Consider the following 20,617-nt stretch of genomic DNA (forward strand, 5'->3'; position numbering starts at 1 on the left):
CTATAAAGTAGCTTTTTTTTCAATCAGTAAAATGAGCAATTTATGTAAAATGTATAAACATGATGGACAGATGGAAATGAAGATGTATGTATGTTTTTAATGAACACTTTGCTTAAGAATACAAATGACACGTACAATTTTCAAATGAATATCACAAATCAATTGGCAAGATTTAATTTCTACTCCCCTTAATCCATGGAATGTACTATTTTCACTATTCATTTTGAATTTTATTCATAAAAATATATTCTTGCAATCTTTTACATTTTCTTATATATTGAAAACCAATTTCAATATCGATCATTTAATCAACTTTGTTCTGTTTAGCTGTCTTTTAATTTTCAATTTAATTTTTACAGAAAATCTAAATTTTACAAATCTTCTTTTCTTATATTTTGTATGGTGACAAATGATTATATTTTTAAAATAAACATGGTACTGTTTTTCATTAACACACAATCAAATAATCTGGAAAAAAAATGTTCGCTTCACTGAACATTTTTAAAATTAAAAGATATAAAATATAAGAAATTTTGGTTAAAACACAACAAACAAAATATTATAAAATGTATAAAAGACTGTACAATTAAAAAATATCAAACACACCTTTTAACTAGGTGTAAAAACATCACATGACCATCACATGATCATTGTCAGACAAAGATAGATCTCATTAATTTACATATTTCAAAACATGGTTACTTTAAAAATCTCAGGAACATTTTTTTTTAACACAATTTTACTCTTTGATCAAACAAGTAGCTTATTTGAGGTTTATTTTTGACTGACAGTACTTTAAGAGAATAGTTTGTTTTTACACACAATATAGACTGGCTGCGCTTGAATGAGAATAAATAAAGCTTAATGGTAATTATGCATTAAATTAGACTGGGACTCAAGAACTCAATAGAAATTTATTTACAAGTGAATATTGTGTATAAATACAAAAATCATGGATAAAATAAAAATTTTATGTACAATATTTCTTTTTTACAATTCAATGATGAAACAAAAATATAAAATATTCTATATAATTAATTAGTACATTAATTTGCATATTCATGTGCTGTAAGTTACTTTTGATATAATTTAAATATTTAAATAGTCCTGAGGGGGTCACACATATTCCTCTGTTTCAGTCCTGCAGTCCATATTATTGTTTGAAGTCCCGTCCCCATCCGGCAGAGAGGCAATATCCTTAAACACGCCAACTAACTTCTCAAAACTAGGGCCCCAGTCAGTAAAATAGTCCCAATTTATTGCACCATTAACTGGAGCCCCATTTCTTCTTCCTTCCTCTGAAGAAGCAAATGAACTTCCATTTGAGTCTAGTCCATCATTGTTCCGGTAGTTAGGATTCACATTAAAATCCTCATTTTCATTGTCAACTTCTGCAACTTTTGAAAAGATCATTGCACTGGGGTCAAAGTCACTACGACCCTTGTCATTTTCATATTCAAATTCCGAACATGTGAATGAATCATTGTTACTTTCATCCGAACTTGAATCAAGAGGTTCCAACATTGCCCCATCATCTAGATGGTCTTTAATCTTATACTGTTTATTAAGACGGTTTTCTTCCGTTGAGGAAGACACTGCCTCCAACATACTGACAGGACTAGGTCTTGATGGACGGGCATTTAATTTATCTATTTCTTCTACCGTTAATCCTTTCACTGGCCGTGAATGATTTGGAACACGGCTACCTGGCATCGGTCTTTTACCAGTGCTATGTTTAATATGTCCATTAGGTAACGGTTGCATTCTAGATGCTGATGAGGTTGAACTAATACTGTGATGGCTATGATGACTGACAACACTATGATCTGAATCTCCCCTTCCGTGATGAATGTCTGGTGTGCCACGCATGTTTTGTTGCACTAAGGGACTAGCCCTTAAATGAGGACTTTGTCTATTCATTTGATTCATGGGACTAAGCCGAGACCCATATTGTGATGCTGGACTATTGCGATTTGGCGGGTTAAAATGCTGAGGACCCAGCATATTAGCTGGACTGTTTCTATTTTGCATTGCAGTGGTCTGCATTCTTAAGGCACCAGGACTTTCTCTGGAACCATTAGAGTTCCAGTGATTTGCAGGTGGGCCATGCCCATTAGTCTTTGATAACTGTTTTTTGTAGTTATCTCTATATGACTGGCCTTTGCCATGTCGAGAAGCACCATAATAGTACGAAACGTCAATATCAGATGGCGCTATACTACTTGCATTTTCCAAATCATAGAGTTCTGGACTATCCTCATTTCCTGTTAAATGAATATCACCATTGTCAATTATTACAGTGCCATCATCTATCTCTAAAGGCAACGCTGATCTTCTTCCGTCAGCATTGATAAGATCAGGTCTACTTGGCAGTCTACCATTGGACACCGCATAATGTGAGCTATTTTTAATACTTTGATTGACATGTTGATGTATAAATTCATTGTCGCCATAACCAGAATCCCCTGGACTATGACCACTTCCGAAACTTTTATTTACGTGGCCATTTTGTTTTGCTGCTGTCTCTTTTCGCTGTCTATGGAATCGGTAAACTAAGAAAATGACGACAATCACAATGAGTAAAACTCCAAAGAATGCGATCACAACTATTACTCCAATTCCTAGTGGCTCATCTTCTCCTCCTGCATTTATAGCACATTTAGCTACTTCTCCGTCCACGGTACAACCACTACATCCAGCAGATGCACATAATCCAGAGCAGCCATTCTCAACACCGGTAGTACTTGTTTCAATAACAAATCTGTCAGTTGTACCATTCAGAGGTGTTACTCTCTCGTCCAATTCAAATTCAGACACACATCCTCCAAAACCTGAAGAAAAAAAAAATATTATATAAAGAGGGTTGAGTGTTCACAAATATGTTTAACTCTCCACATTCTCCGTGTGCTTTTCCCTAGTCATGAGCCTATAATTCAGTGGTTGTCTTTTGTTCAATGTCTGTCATATTTGTTTTTCATAAATTGTTTAGTTATGAATAAGGCGGTTTATCAATTGAAATTTGTTTCATATTTTTCAAGTCAGGGCCTTGTATAGCCTACTAATTGATATGGATTTTCTCATTGTTGAAGGTTGCCTATACTCACATCCACTTAATTTCAACTTTGGTGCAAAGTTGTCTCATTGGAAATTATACCAATCTCCTTATTTTCAAATTTTCAACAATAGTGCACATGGTAAAATGTCTTAGCTGCTTATACTTTCAAAATAAGGCCTGAGAGTACAAATCTAATTAACTAGGAAAGCAGTAGAATTTTAAAATTGGTACAATTATTTTCCTGATGCTTTTTAATGTTTTGTTGTGAATAAAAATTGCCATGAATATATACCTTTCCACCAAAAAAAATTGATCTATCAATTTTCGAAATATTCATAGGTTTATGATAACAAAGATGTTCTGACCTTTTAGTAACCCTGTTTTATGCATGTAAACACTTTCTTCCTATGCAGTTCATTGATTGATTGCTTGCTCAATGTCCAGTGGCAAATATTTCATATATATTACTGAAAGTGAATACACAGAAAAAACCTTACATAGTCTATATTTCAAAATTACCTTGCAAATCATTTAAACCACCATCAACAGACACAGTTTTGATGGTGCCACCTAGTGACATTTGTGTCACATGCACATCCGAAAACTTGAATGCCGTCTGCACATTGCTCCTAGAAGAGCTCTTATCATCAAACATCAGCAAAATCGTTGATCCTAAAATTGCAAAATGTTAACATAAATTTCATCAAATTTTAAAACGTCAATACAACAGTTCTCAAAACAATTCTTTAAAAGTAGGTCAAAGTCTCAATTACCAGTAAGAAGTTGCAATTTTTGTGACTATATCTGACTTTAAACCAAAGTCTGAAAAAAATTAGAAAAATTTCTTCAAACAATTCCATAATAGCAGATGCACAACTTCAACATATTTGCAATCTTCCTTTGAAGTTTAAGAAATATTGATAGAAAATTGTAGGGGAATTTATAAAACAAATAAATTTTGGTGAAAAATACAAAATTCCCTTGTCTTGAAAATGGGGAAAAGTTCCTCAAACAATTCCATAATAGCAAGTGCACAACTTCAACTTGGAAACTTTGCTTACCTGTAATAATGACTGTAGCATTATGCCAGCTTCCATCACGAATAGAGTCAACCTTGACCTCTACTGTGACCTGGTTACTGGTACTCTCTGTGATGGTGTACTTCATTGTTTTATCATCAATCTGTCAAAATAAAAAAGAAATATTATTGATAGTGAAACTAATATTTTTTGTCCAAATTTCACCTCTCTTCATTCTTGTCTGCTTAGCTTTTTTCATTTTGTAGACATAAACAGTGCTTCATAGTTTGAACTGTAGTTGATAGTTGCCTCATTGGCAATCATACCACATCTCCTTAATTGTATATTGTTCATCCTTTATTTACAACTTTTCTGCACTCTGGCAATTTACATCTTAACAAATTGTTAAGACCACTGTTTGTTTTAAATGACTGTATTTTGACCTCTGATCTTTTGATTGTCTTGTTTTGGTTGCTATTTTAATAATGCATAATCCAAATTATTTTTCTGAAAATCACAACTTTTTTGGTTTACCTTATATTCTAAAACAGATGCAATTTTACATTCTGCATGACACATATATCTTCTCATATATACTCCATGTCAAGGTTTGGGTTTAATAAATAGATGTACATCCAATTTTATCTTGTAAAAGTTGTAAATCGTCAAAACAAAACATGGAAGTTTTTTTTTTTACTGTTTAACCTTTATCTTAACCAACTTGCACATATAAACTAAAGACTGACCGTGTTTTTGAAAACAGCTACTTAAAATTGAAATATATATATACATATATATGAATATAAAATTAAACTTATGGAGATTGAATATTGTATATATATCCACTACTAACATATTTTCAAATGACGCCAATGAACATTTATGAAACAATATCTCACCTTCTGACATAAATCACACAATGAACTTTCAGCGATATAGTAACACTGTTTGTATTACAGAAAGTAAATTTAAATAATTGCAACAAAGCACACTGAATATATGTCTAATGGGAATTTTTCATCCAAATCATTCATAAAGAATGACTGTCTGCTTAACTTTATATAGAGATAAGAAGATGTGGTATGAGTGTCAAGGAGACAACTCTCCATTTAAGTCACAATTTGTAAAAGTAAACCATTATAGGTCAAAGCACAGCCTTCAATATGAAGCCTTGGCTCACACTGATCAGCAACTGTAAAGGGACCCAGAAATGACTAGTGTATTTCATAGAGCTAAATCTTAAAAACAATTGTTTTTATTCGAATTAATGTTCTTTGCAATTTGCACATTTAAATTTTTAATCAATTTTATGTGTTTTACTTACATAAAGTACTGATGATCTTGGACCTCTTTCTGCATAGAATAGAAGACCATTGTTGGTTGTTCTAAATCTTATGAAGACACTGGATGTGCCAGCTTCTCTGCGTCTCCTTGATTCTGACACTAAAACATCCTTCTGATAACTTTCTTTCTGTTTGAACACCACATACGCACTGGCACCAAAACCAAATGGTTTGAATTCTAAAATCATAAAATAGGTTGAGACATCATATAAGCATGTTGCAACAAAAATTATAATACTTCTATGAAGTTTTGAGCCTAGGGAAACAACAGGAAAATACAAAAATTTTGAGCTGCAGGAAACTACAAAAAATAGAAAATAAATTTTGCCAGAATTTGTTCCCCATTTTTTTATATTTCATTTGAGCATTGACATTTTCAGGATTTAATCCAACATCTTAGTTTTATACCTATAAGTTAAACTACACTGTCCACTACTGAAATTTGTTTTACTGTAAGTTGTTAGGCACACTTTGTTTTATTTCCCGCCTACTGTTTACATTGATGATGGGATGTCATCAACCCAACAACAGTTCCCCCAAGAAAACATTTAGTCTTAAAAATAAACTGTTAGTTAAAAGATGGGGAGTCTATTAAAAAGCAAAGATTTTTTTTTTTTAAGATGAACTTTAAATGTTTTCTGTAAGTTTTGTTGGGTTCTTGACCAACTGAAGAAAATCCAACATCTTATTTTATTCATATTCACTGTAGTATTTACCTTGTTGACAGAGATTGCCATGGAAACCTGCTGCACATCTACAACTGACTGTATTCCATTCATCCACACATCTGCCACCATTGTGACACACAGCATCTGAGCATGAACTCTGACCGTGTTGTCGTGGGCAGCCATTATTGTCAACACCTTGTTCTTCTAGAGGATTTTTACTATGAAGATAATCTTCATTGTTAATCTTGAATTCCCTCATGCATCCAACAAAATCATGGGTCTCAATCTGACCAGGCCGCTGTAATGCCACATTAATGTCTTTAATGCCACAAATAGAAACAGGCTCGTTACTTAAATTCAGTTTTCTGAAAAAAACAAAAAAAGAATTGAAAATCCTTCAATTTATCAAATTCACTGAAAACAAAATACAGTTACTTCCCTTGGATTATTGCACTGATTATAAATAAATAGAATCACGTTCAGAGTTTACAATGAAAAACTCAGAGATTGTACACTGTCTTAATTGTGTGTAAGTTTAAAAGAAACACTGCATATGTGATGTAGATATGAAATCCATTACTTCTGCATTTTTTTCATTTTATACTGGTAAACTTTTAAGTTCAGTCTTGTGTTTCACATTTTTTTCACCTCAATAGGCTATTTTTGGCATAAGTCTTTATTAGTGTAGGAAGTCTTTAGTGTGCAGGGTAAGAAACACTGAACTTTGCCAGGAAAACTAATTGGAGACCAATTAAAGCAACTGCCATTTGAGGGATTCAAACTAAGAACATCTAAAGGATTGTTATACATTAGCCAAACTAATTTGAACCATTGCCCTCATGCAAATACAGCCTTTCTATTCCTTCAAAATAGAAAAAAATACAATGATAAACAAGCAAGTAGAAGTACTCTCTGGTAAATTTGGGCAAATATATTTTATAAATACTACATAATTAGTGGAAGAAAAAGTGCAAAAAACTGAAATCTACCACTTTGTGATTGAAAAGGTAACAAGTTATTACAGCGCATTCCATTGAGTGTGTAGCCAAAGATAATATCTTTGGTTAGCTTGCTTGTTAGCTGAACCGTGAAGTCATTGTTGAGATAGGTAAACTACCCTACTTTGCAAATAGACTAGTCCAACAGAAAACTAATCGATTTGTCTGTTGGACTATGCTACTTCGAAAGGAGGGTAGTATACCTGAACTAACAATGACTTCACGGTTCAGCTAACAAGCAAGCTAACCAAAGATATTACCTTTTGCTACACACTCAATGGAATCCGCTGTAATTCATTCAAATTATCATGTCTACTTGTATCTTCCGCCATCTTTACATACAAACCGAACATTTTTACAAATATTACAAACATGAGGTCAGCCTAATGTTTAGCATGATAAGTCACAATTATAATGTTTCAGTTATATTACGATTAATCACTGAGGCCATCAGATACTCAATCAAGTGACAAATAAAATATCTATCAATTAATCACAGATAAAAATCAAGGATTGTATCAAGGGTTCTATGAAAGAATTCAATTCACCGATATATTCTACAATACATAAAATGACAAAATTCATCCAGAGGAAAAATGGCCGCCTGTCTTTTCAAATATGTCAGACGTACATGAATAATTCAACATAAGAAAAGACCATTGTTAATATATATATACAGAAATATATAATTGAACATTTTCATACAATTTTCAATTATAGTTCATAAAGAATATATCAATTTTTAATCGGCATAATTTATTCAATTGCATATTCAAACAAAAAAAATTCTTCATCGCCTCCCTCCAACATAAAAAAATCTCATTTCAAAAGCAACTGTTGAATTTGTAATTTAATTTTTTCAAGGTTTCAGAAAAAAGAAATAAATCACCATTGAGGTTTCAAAATAGAAATAATTAGTATCTGAGACGGCTCCATTTATCATTTTTTGTTAAACATAAAACTGCAAACCGTCACAGGTAAATTGTTCAAAAGAGGTTTTCAAATGCTTCATAATCATATTTTTATTCAAATAAACAGTAAATTACATGATATTTGATCAAATTATAGACATTAATATTTCATAATAGATGTCTGATCTTATCATAAACGTGAAGATTATATTTATGGAGCTACAAACTGAATCGAGGTACAATACGATTTGTCCCCGGGTGTTTCTTCAATATACTTTTTCATTGCAAAATTATTCACTTTGTAAAAAGACACGTGAATCTTTAAGAGTAGTCTAACAACTGGAGTTTGTAACTTATAACTTGCTGTGTCGTAAATTAATTTCTATGTTCCAAAAGAAAATTTTAATTTACTACTGATTACGACATGGATACGAACTGTTAAACATCTTTTATTCCTTTCACAAAATTTCAATCACATCCTAATATTTTTAGCACTATAACTTAAGCTGAGCATTGGCATTATTTTTTATAATTTTTAATCATCCACATGTCAATTTATGCATATATGCAAGATATCTCCATCAACCTACCACAGTTTTTCTTTCAAAACAGAAAAAAATCCATCCTTAAAGGCATTAAATCATATGAAAATTCAGTGTTTATGCAATTCTATTTTAATTCATTGCAGGTTTTATGCACTTTAAAAATAAAGATTTATGTTGTAGTCTCACATACATGAGATTTCATTTCAACTAAATAACTTCAATATTTTTTCAAGTGGCTCCTTATATAGTTCATTTCACATTAAAAATGTAAAGCTGTACCATTTAAGTTCACTACTGCAGGGTTTAGTATTAGTAAATTTTACTTTCACCTTCATTAATTCCAATTGGAAGGATTAAGTTTTATCTAAAACTGAGTATTCTGAAAACTTGTGAAGAAACTAAACAAACTTTTTTTTAAATTGTTAATTGTTGCTTTTAATTAAAACATATCTTTCTTTTTTTTAAATGAAATCTTGCCAAAGTCAAGAAAAATCCTAATTCAATATCAAGTCTATGGTGTTCAGGAATTTTTCATATTTTTTCCCAAAATCCTATCAATATTTTTTCCTCAGTAAGTTAGCTCCCTTTAAAATCATTAAATTCTCCTGCTGGGTGCCCCAAAATTAGTATCATGTACATATTTCAGTCACATACATGTATGAAAGAGGGTTTTCTAATAATTTTACAATTCAACACCTGTACACTTCATGCCATATCTTATGATAAAACAGTTTTATGACTTCATAAAATATTCAAAAGGTATGCATAATTAGATTAGAGAAATCATTGTTACTGGTGATTTTGTATTCTATGAATCGCAACGAATGTGAATAAAAGGAGAAATATGCATCTAGGAGTAAAACCTGATGAGCCAGCAAACAAACAAAACAAGCTAATCTAAATAGCATTAGATTTTTAAAGGGCATTGCCATTAACTTTTAGGTAATTCATCATTATTGGTGGGTTTTCTGTAATTCCTTACTGATAATAAACTCCTTATAACAGTTTCATGCAGATCCTACTCCACATATTCGCACACAAATGTCAACCAAAATCCTTAGCTTTATCGTGGTAGAAGAAATTTATCTTTTTGGCACCAATTTGACTCAAACTCATAATTTTCAAAATATTCTCAAAAAGTTATGCTAATTAAAATTCTAGTGGATTAATTCTCTGTGAAATTCATTATTTACTATTAACTGAAATGACAAGTAAAAGTGTAATCCTTCCTGAATAATTATTCTTTGACATTATAAAACACTGTGAAATTGTTGATTAATCAATATTCTTCTATCACAATATGCAATCCAGACAAGAGATTTTTTAACGACTGATTCTCCAATGAAAATTTCCCATAATCTCTAAACAAAATTGATTTTTTCAACTTTTACATTTAAAACTTGATGAAGAAAGATTATTAATTGTCATTTAGTTTTTAGAAAATTCTACTGAAAAAGTTATTATCAAAAAACTGTAATACATTTGAATTGTATATAGTGTTATGCTTCAGTCAGCAGACAACATTATCAAACCGATATTGTTTAAATCAATGCCAGTTTAGTGAAATTATTTCATAAGTTGAATTAGTTCAAATTGCTTGATTTGTGTGCAGAACATGTTATAGTTTATACTTTGGGAATTTTCTTATTTAAATAAAATCTCCTTTTCAAAATTTCATTATAATATCTCATTTTTCATTGAAACAAAAGGCACTACATTCAATGAGAGAAATACCTAAGCAATTTTGGTTTCAAATATGTAAGAATCATGAAATATGACAAAAAAAAAGGTTTTATCTGCAGATTCTCAAAACTACTTTATTAACTTTCCATAAAAAAAAGCTACTTCCAAATCCAAAAACTTATACATGAACCTAATCTTTGACTTACATTTCTACCAAAAATCTAGGTCACTAAACTGACCAAGTTTAATAATGAATTAATCCCAGTCTAACTAAAAATAAATATTTTTCTTGTTTAAAATGAACACTTAAAACGATAATATACATTTCCATTTATGAAATATTTTTGTAGTGACAGGTTTTCATTGATTAACAATAAGTTTAATCTATTAATATATTGGTAACTAAAGCATGCTCTTACATTTGTGTCCAAACAACAATGTCCGATAAAAAGACCTGCCAATATGACAGTCAACAAGGGCACAATGAAATATGAAAATTAAATTTAAATGAAATTCTTCTTTCAAAAATGCATTATCAGAAATCAAAAGAAATAAATGAAATAGAATATGAAAATTAGATTAAAACGATTTAAATGAAAGAGTCTTGAATTGTAAGTTATGAAGTCTTTTGAAAAATCAATATTTTTATAGTGGTATCATGAAAATCTCTAAGGGATTATAGATTATTCAAACATGGTTTACTTTTTATGTTCTACATTTTTTGTGGTTTCAATTTTGCACACTTAAATTAGAGGTCAAACAAATTTGTCTAATTCTAAAACTATTTGCCGTTTTTCAAAATGCTTTTTTTATTACAATAATATATAAATATTGAAAACCATGATATGCTTGATCCCAAGTGGTCTAAACAGTTCAACTACTGTATCATTAGCCTGTCAACAATGAGGTTGTGAGTTTGAACCCCACATGTGGCAAGTGCAGTTAACTCCAATCTTAATTGACTAAAATTGCAGTTTTCTTGACACAAGTTGTGGTTTTTCCCTGACACAACAGCTTCCTCCACCAATAAAAACAAGACTGCCATGATATAGCAAAACAAAAATTCAATTGATCATTTTTCAATGTTTTTTTGAAGTATTAACAAGATGGTCTAACAAAATTAGCCCAACCTATTTCTTATGCTAGCATGGTTATTGCAAGCAGATTCACCAATATTATAAAACAAAATATTTGTGGTCACTACTTAGAAAATATAAAATATAAAATATGAATATTGTAAGCAGCAATATTCTCAGGTCATCTTCGTCTGAAAAAGAGTGGAGAAAGGTATATATCCAAACGAACTTTGGGTTAAAGGTTAAAAGGATTGGACATATTCAATATTTCAATAACCTTGATAATATCTCAATTCTGATTCTGATAACAGAACAATATATTTGTTAGGTGAAAGACCGATTGTAAAAATCATTTTTAAAAGCTAACAAATAAAATATTATTTTCGGTTCAACTGTTCTAAAGTAATGTTGACATAGGGGTGGTATTGAACTCACATCTGAATACAATTAGTTGTCCAACTCATGATTTTTTTAACGATATCTGGTCCTCAATACAGGGTCATAATTAAAATCTTTATAACAACAGTTTGTGATATTGAATTTTTTTAACTTCCCAATTTTCCAACTTTTTTTTTTAATGTATTATTTTGTTTAACACTGCAAACAAGTTTAAATCAATTTTCTTCTGTAAGGACTTGTGGCCTTGAAGATTAAAATTGTTTTTTTCAGATGCATTTTTAAATTAATACAAAATTTTACTCAGATCAATTATTGCGTCAATCTGAAATTAAAATTCTTTGTTCGAATGGACAATAGAAGGTCAAAAGAAAATGTCACTTATTTTAAGAATTTCAAAATCTTTGTGGAATATTTTTCATTCATTTCATTGCAAAAAGTTTTCAACTTCAAAAGAGTCAACTAAATAAAGAAAAGAAAAGAAACAGGCAATAAAAAAGGTCAATATTGTCTAATATTAAAAGGACAAATAAACTTGGTATAGCTGTTGAGTCTAAATATGGGATTTTGAGAGGGTGTACAAAAAAAAAACATGGCTGTTGCTGTTTGGGATGAGGAAGAAAAAAATGTTTAGAATCATTGTGATGGTTTGAGTGTGAAGATAACATTCTCCTTGTCCTTTTTTATAACCTTCAAATTCTTTATTTTGTATTTCTTGTCAATCATTGCCAAAAGAGTTGCCTTCCCCTACTTCTATCATTATATCCCCTTATTATTGCTGGGAAAGCATCCTCATTGGTCTTACTATCTACCAAAATAAACTTACTGAGATGTCTGTGAAGCCTCTCTGGTGCAGGATGAGTCTGAACATTCTGGACACACACCTCCATCCTTCGGACAACTGCTAACTCTTAACTGGGCATTCTAAAATACAAAATTTATATGAATTCATCAGATAAAGTTTATTATAAAATCACAATTCGATAAAGAACTGAAATATTTTTTTTCTAATTATGTGTTATAGTGGTATCAATCATTTATGTGGATGCTAACTTTCGTCTATTGAAAAATATCAAATGTTTCATTGATATTTGATTCGGTGGTTTAATTTGCCAAAGTATCCATATGATAGAAAATGTTTCCTTTGTGAACATTTGAAATCATGGCTATACCCTAGAATATTGGTCATGTTGGTTCAATATTATTTTTAAATATTTTGCCCTGTTCTAACGTCATTTTCTTGTCATGATTCTTGTTTCATATATTGGACAAATATCTGTATGTAGGATACATGTCAATCAAACAGCAAGCTGATAAAATTGAAACTAGGTCAACATAATCTATAAAAGGTAACATCATTTTCTGACTGAAAACACATTCTTCGCAATAATATTTGAATTTACAGTTACTGTGTATTCATTAATTTTCGTGGGTACCAATTTTCTTGGATGAAGGAAAACTTGTGGTTTTGCTGAGGTTTAATACAAGCCCATAGAAAATTTGTCATTTGTTGAAAATTTAATTTAAGTGGTAAAACTGTACCCATGAAATCCACGAAAATTAGTATCCAATGAATAATAATAAATCTGCAGTATGTGCAGCTCTTTTTAATCTGATTAAAAAAGAAACCTTACCTCTCCACTCCTATGAACTTGAATACGGAACCATTCCCCGGTCGAGATGTTTCTAGGAACAGTCACTCTAGAAGTAGTTATATCTCCCAAATTAAATGAAAATCTCACTTGTCCATCAATAATTTCCAGTGCCAAAAATTCACTAGATTGTGTCAGCTCTGCAGGGTTATACAGAATCAGGGCCCTGTTGCTCACGGTTGCCAAGGTGATATCAAATGTGTTGTCGTTTGTGGATGACGACAGAGAGCTGAAGAGTTTATATGAACCGACATTAAATCCAATAGATGTGTACTGGCATTTGTCTCCCCAGAATGTAAAGGGACACTCACATTTATAACTTCCAATTTGATTTTTACAAATACCGTTGACACATGGATTTGGTGAACACCGATCAGCACCATTTTCACATAAATTCCCAGTAAATCCGTCTCTACAACTGCATTGAAATGTTCCTTGTGTATTTTCGCATGATCCTCCATTCCTGCATGGGGAAGTTGAACATTCATTGACATCATTCTCACAATAAGTACCTGTCCAGCCGGTTGGACAATCACATATTTGATTTCCTTCTTGATTGGTTAAACAAAATCCTCCATTTTGACAATGACCATTTCCACAAGGGCTGACGGGAATCTCACAGTGTGTTCCTGTAACTTCAGGCGGACATGAACACTGATAGGAAACGATTAAATCTGGCGATGAAATAATCAGCTGGTCAGAATCTACTGCATTCACATTGCTACCAACTTCAATATGGTTTAAACATTCACCGGAATGACAGGTAGATGGAGCACATGGTGTGTAACCAACATGACTAATTGTTATTCCTACTTCAGACTCAATGTCCGTCTTTTTCTTTAAAATCTGTTGTCTCAAAATGTCGTGTAAAACTAGCGAACCATCTGGGTTTGTGACAGATAAGTATACTAGAGCATCCCCTATGAACGATTTAACACTGTAAATAACAACAGTGTATGATGTTCCAAATACACCCGACAGATACTGTTTCATACTCTTCAGTTTAGAGTCGACAAACTGCTCAGCTAAAATATTCTCAATTCTAAGAATGACTGTGTTGTCCAGAGTTTTGTTACTGAACTTGAGAAACTTAATTTCAGCATTGTATGTAACTTTATCGTGGCGTCCATCAGAACCTGAAAAACTGACAATCATTGGGTTGGTAATATCTGGTTTTGACATTACACTCAGTTGACAGCCATTTGCTATATGGAAAATATTTGTTTGGGTTGAAATCTCGCAGCTGTAAGAACCAACCAAATCTGGGTCAATAGGGCGCACATCTGCTATCGGACCTGCTGGGATTCTTTCATTAAACAGAGCTACTTGTATTTCCATGTTGTTTCTTGGCGATGGTGGCGTATCGTTTTCGTCATCAACAACTACGCTAAATGTAAGAGTAGATGATTGTATTGGAGAGCCTCCATCTGAAACTATGACCCCAATTTCAAACTTTGGATTCTGTTCCCGATCAATAGATTTCCTTGATGTAACCAGTCCACTGACTTCATTGACCTGGAAATAACTACTGGTTCCTTGTAGCCTGTATCTATACTGGTAAGGAACTAAATCTGGATCGCTTGTGAAATCATATAGAGAAATAACCGGGACTTCTGCATTTCGATTTTCTAAAATGTGTCCAGTTAAATTACTTGGAATGAAGAATGGTCCATTATCATTTTCATCAATCAGGTTTATTTGAACAACAGCTGAACCTGTTAAATAAATAACAACAAATAATAAACAAAGTATACATTAGGTTCCTCACAAGACTGAAATTATATATAATAACTTCATGGTCAATCTGTATATTTCCAGTTTCTTTATTATAAATATAAATTTATTATGCATTCAACTTGACATTTACTAAATCGATCTTCTGATAACTTCATTTTTATTTGATTTTGAATTTTTCATTATTAATTAATTATTTTGAATTTCGCTTAATCTTACTTTTTATTATTTCGTTTGAAATCCGTGATGAAAGAATTACGTTTTATGATTTGAAGGTGACTTATAGACCAAATGGGTCAGTGTATTTTATTGTGTATGTAATATATTTTTACTTTACTGAACTGTTATTACACATGTCATTATAATAAAAAAATACTCATTTACTTACTTACTATATGGTCCTGTAGCATTTTTATCTCATGATCTATCTTGAACTTCAAATTTATGATTTTTTTGCAAGACAAACATGTTCTCATTATCATAATTTTGTGTGTGTGTTTACTGCGGTCAGATTTTGTGATTAAGAACAGGAAATTGCAAGCATTTTTTCATTGTATTTCATTTTGTTATCATCACCTAGCGATTTATACACCATATTCCATCTATTGCATAAAATTCATGTATAGCAGGGCTGTTAAGTTTTCATGAAGCAAATACGAGAGATTTGGCAAAAATTGCAAAGATCAAAGAGAAAATAACAATAGATCAAAGGAAAATGCCGCCAAATAAGCATGAACATGCGCGAGTCTCTTGAGAAATGCGTGAAACTTGGCAGAACTGGTGTTGTATTAAAAATATGTCTAAGATAATGTTAAACAATACATCTGAGCCTTTTTCAAAAGAATGTCCTTTGATAGCGTACTTCTGTCAATAATAAATATGTTGGCTAACTTAATCAAAATTAGTTTTCAATTTACCTGTCTGGGGCACAGTTCCAGTATCTACAGCTCCCACAGTCACATTATATACAGGATTAGTCTCCCTGTCCAGCACCCCTGCACCTGTCGTAGAGACCCATCCACTTGAAGGATCAATCTTGAAAAGACCATTACCATTTCCATCCAAAATTGTGAAAGAGAAAACCTGGTCTGATGGATTGTGGTCCGTATCTGTTGCTGCAACTTGTATGACATTGATACCTATACCAGAATTCTCTCGGACTGAAGCATTGTACAGTTGTTGGGAAAATATTGGAGGATCGTTAGCATCTTCTACAGTGATTTTAATAGTACACTGGTCCGTATCTCCACCTTTTATACTGCCCCAGTTTTTAGCCATGACGGTTAAGATAATATGTGGTGAACTTTCATAGTCCGGACGTCCAGACACGATTAACTCCCCTGTTTTGTAATCCATTTTAAATCCTTTTGCATTGCTTGAGCCAATCAAATAATAGTAAACAACTCCATCTTCACCGTCATCATCGTCAGTGGCAACCACTGACCCTAAAGTTGTTCCGACAGGAATAGATTCCTTGATACTGAATGGATAATTTGATTGAACAAATGTAGGATAGAATTCGTTAACTCCATTGATGTCTATCACAACTTCTGTGGTATTTTTGAGCTGTGTTCCTGGGTTGATGGCTAAAATCAAAACAGTGTATGAAGTCTGCTGCTCATAATCCAATGCTGCCTTAGTTTTGATGGAACCAGTGAACTGATCAATTGTAAACCAGTCATTATTCTGGGTATATCCAAAAGAATATTCAATAATGGCATTGTTTCCAGAATCAGAATCGGTAGCTGTTATGGTTGTTATGACAACACCACTTGCAGTGTTTTCATCGACTGATACTTTGAAATATGTACTGTTAAAGACAGGCGCATTATCATTCACGTCAGTCACATGCACAATGTAAACAACTGTTGCATTTCGTGAGAAAAGGGCCTGATCCTTCGCCATGATTGTTAATGTATGTTGTCTTGTTGCTTCATAATCCAATGGTTTATGAACTGATATATCACCTCTTGATTGGTCAATTAGGAAAAGATTTTTAGGATCGCCACCTACAATATGGTAGGAAATTTCACTATTTGGTCCAGTAATGTCGTTATCTCTTGCATTGACATTTGCAATGCTAGATCCAATAATTGTATTCTCCATGATGGTCGTCTGCAGATTGGTGGTGGTAAAAACAGGACTGTTCTCGTTGACACCAGTAATTTTGAATCTTATTTCCTGAGTAACGTTCTTTGGTGGCGTGCCTTTGTCTTGGGCTTTGACGACTAATTTGAACTCCTGATTCAGTTGTCCCAGAAGAGAACTAGCTATCGAAATATCACCTGCAAATTAAAAAAAAAATCTCTTTATAATTGTATGTAGAGTGAAATTGGCCAAAATTTAATATATTAATACCAATTTGAAACATTACCCTATAATTGTAAGACTGTATTTTCTGATTTAAAATGTTTCTTAGTTTTTGTTTGTTTTGTTAAAATGTTTTGTTTAGATTTCTTGTTCAGTTTTGTAAAGACCCTGAAATCCATTTAATAAGTAATCCATTACTATGCATGCTTCTGACATTATTTTTGGATGTTTGATAGCTGTCTTATTAGAATAAACATATCATTTTCTTTTGTTGGTACTAATTAATGAAAAGATAAGATTAAAATATACAACCATGTTCAAGTATCCTCTTAAATTGCTTGATTCAAGTTTAATGTTGGAAATGCTGTTCCACTTGCACTTAATAGTGAAAAGTGGACATTTGCTCCAATGAAAACTCTTGAGTGAGTTAAAAATTATATGTTCTTTTTTTTGTTTTCAACATGTTCAACAAATATATATATGAACATAAAGGAGATGTGGTATGATTGCCGTGTTAATTTTTAAATATATGAAAAGAAAATCCATCTTCCACAATCATACTTATGCACAGTTGCTCATTTCTACAAATGTATTACCTGTGATTTTGTTTACATAGAAATAGCTAGCACCACTTCCACCATCTTTGAAATATTCCACTTCTGCATTAATCCCATAGTCAAACTCATCCACGGCAACAACTTTCATCACATGATCACCGACAACAACATTGTTTGGTACTGCTGAAAAATAATCCCTCTTCTCAAACACTGGAGCATGATCATTGGCATCAGTAATTTGCAGCTGAACGACAGCCTCGGATGACTTTGGGGGAGTTCCCAAGTCAGTTGCTATGACGATCAATTCTCTGTTGTTTACACTAGGATATTCAGTGTTATGAACGTAAACCATTTCCATTTTAGAACTTATTTCTCCACTTGTTGAATCAATACCAAATTCAGATGACGATAATTTAAATGAATAATACAACTGATTATTTGGCGGTGATATGTCTGCATCTATTGCGCTGACTTTCCCTACATAAGAACCTGATGGTGACCCCTCGATCAAAGCAAAGCTGAGCGGCTGAGAAAATTTTGGTGCATTGTCGTTGACATCAGCGATCCGAACATTGACAAACCCATACGTCAAATGTGAGCTGTCTGAGGCTGAAATCTTGATACTCATACCTTGGTTGCCTGGTCCGTTTTGTACCTCAGCATCAAGTTTACTAAGGAGTGTAATATTTCCAGAATTAGGATCAATTTTGAATTTGTTTTCTGGATTTTCTATGATATCATATGTAACTTTAGCATTGTTTCCGATATCATCATCTGAACTTGTGACCTGGATTATAAAACTACCAACAGCTGTATCTTCCGGAATCTCAATGTTGAAAATGTGGGAAAATTGCGGAAAATTGTCGTTAACATCTGAAATTAGTATCCTAACTGTGGTGGAACCGGTCTGTGGCTGTGTGCCCTGAAACAGAATGTATATATATATAAATATATGTAAACAAATTGATCAACTCACATAAAATGCACACTTCTTTGGGCTATTACATTAAAATGTATGAGGGAGGGTAGGAAGAGACTTTCAATATATCCCTACAACCAAGAACCACTTTTTAGATAGTTTTGCATAATGGTAATAGACACATACTGAAAAAAGACCCATGACCCACATTCAATTATTTAACTTCCCTTCCTACCCTCCCACTGTCCCACATACATTTTAATAAAATAGCCCGTATAACTTTTAACTCATGCCAATGATATTTCCTTACTGTAGTGTAAAAGCATTTCTTGATGTGTTTTGTTATTACAAAAATTTGTAGATGTTTGCGTTTTTTGGTAGATTTTAAATTCAATTTTGTAGATCGTATGTTTTTTCCCCAAGCATGATGCAATTCCCACATCTTTTTTCCTCAGGGATCCACGTCATATTTGTACAAGGTGATAAGACATCTGCTGGAATAGGTCTTTAAGCTTGAAAATAAGTGAAAAAGATCAACAAAGTTCCCATAACTTCTTAAATGTCTGTCATCTACCTTGGTGTTTCAGGCTGTGTTTTTATCAACCAATTTTCTGTTTTTTGATACTTTGGTATTCCACTGTTACATTATTAAACATTTCAAAATATGAAAAGGGTGGGGTTGCAGCAGCCCCTATCAATAAAGTATATAAGTGGCCCCCTAAGCTCTTTTCATTCATATTGGTAATTCCTTGGATTTTATACATGTGTTTTAACCAAACTAAGTTATTTACATGGAAAAGGCTTTGCTCATTGTTGAAGGCCTTAGGGTGACCTAAAAATGTTAATGTCTGTGTCATTTGGTCTCTTGTGGAGAGTTGTGGCATTGGCAATCATACCATATCACCTTTTTTATATATATTGAATTCTGCAAGAACTCCTTTCTGGTGTGTTTGAGATTTTGATTTTGCAATTTGGTACAGGACTTTCCGTTTCTCATGTATTTTTGTGATTTTTCTTATGAACAAGACTTAAAACGCCATATATATATATATTTACCCTGTCAATGGCTTCCACGACAATATTATAAACATCAATTGTTTCTCTGTCTAATTTGACACTAGTGGTAATTAAGCCTGTCGTGGGGTCAATCTGGAATGTTGTGTCATTCGTAGCCAATCTATATGTCATTTGACCATTGTTACCGCTGTCACCATCTGTAGCCATTATCTGTAGAACTGATCCTCCAATATCTGCGTCTTCTGAGATAGTGGGCGTGTACAAGGGTTGTGAAAATCTCGGTACATTGTCGTTCAAGTCCTGAACATTAATGATCATCTTCCTGTAAGCTGATAGAGCTGTGTTTGTTCCATCTCTTGCCTCAATCCACAAATCGTAGGTCTGCGTCATTTCATAATCCACAGGCTTTAGTACAGTGATTGCCCCTGTGGACTGTCCGATGGTAAAAGATTGCCCAATGTTGCCTCCTGCCAAATAGAACTTGATGCTGCCACCTGTGTTTGAAATAGCCCTGACTGTGACAATTGGGTGTCCAGCTGGTTTGTTTTCTTCAATATTTTGTGGTGAAGTAAACGATGTAAAGGCTGGCTTGCTACTGGAACTAATGTCAGACACAGTGACTGTTACATTGACAGATGAACTTCTTTTAGGCAGTCCCTGAAAATATGCAAATTATTTTTTTAGAGCCGATTCCATGTATTTATTTTTTTATAATTTGATATTGGTATCACTCA

The 20,617-nt window shown here is 32.6% G+C and overlaps 1 protein-coding gene across 1 annotated transcript in view; it reads right to left on the reverse strand.

Annotated features, from left to right (window-relative positions):
• Nucleotides 1–221: 221 nt before the first annotated feature.
• The window catches only part of LOC139485828 (cadherin-related tumor suppressor-like), an 80,182-nt gene continuing 59,786 nt past the window's right edge, over nt 222–20,617 (reverse strand). Inside the window, exons 10-19 of the mRNA XM_071270474.1 lie at nt 19,923–20,540; nt 17,987–18,869; nt 15,998–17,365; nt 13,329–15,061; nt 12,521–12,618; nt 6,134–6,450; nt 5,399–5,595; nt 4,117–4,237; nt 3,575–3,727; nt 222–2,831 (exon numbers count right to left, since the gene is read on the reverse strand). Coding sequence (XP_071126575.1) covers nt 1,117–2,831; nt 3,575–3,727; nt 4,117–4,237; nt 5,399–5,595; nt 6,134–6,450; nt 12,521–12,618; nt 13,329–15,061; nt 15,998–17,365; nt 17,987–18,869; nt 19,923–20,540 — 7,203 coding nt within the window. The 3' untranslated portion in view covers nt 222–1,116. The remainder of the gene's footprint in view (nt 2,832–3,574; nt 3,728–4,116; nt 4,238–5,398; nt 5,596–6,133; nt 6,451–12,520; nt 12,619–13,328; nt 15,062–15,997; nt 17,366–17,986; nt 18,870–19,922; nt 20,541–20,617) is intronic.

Source organism: Mytilus edulis, chromosome 8 (assembly GCF_963676685.1).
Source record: "Mytilus edulis chromosome 8, xbMytEdul2.2, whole genome shotgun sequence".
Taxonomy (NCBI): Eukaryota; Metazoa; Mollusca; class Bivalvia; order Mytilida; family Mytilidae; genus Mytilus; species Mytilus edulis.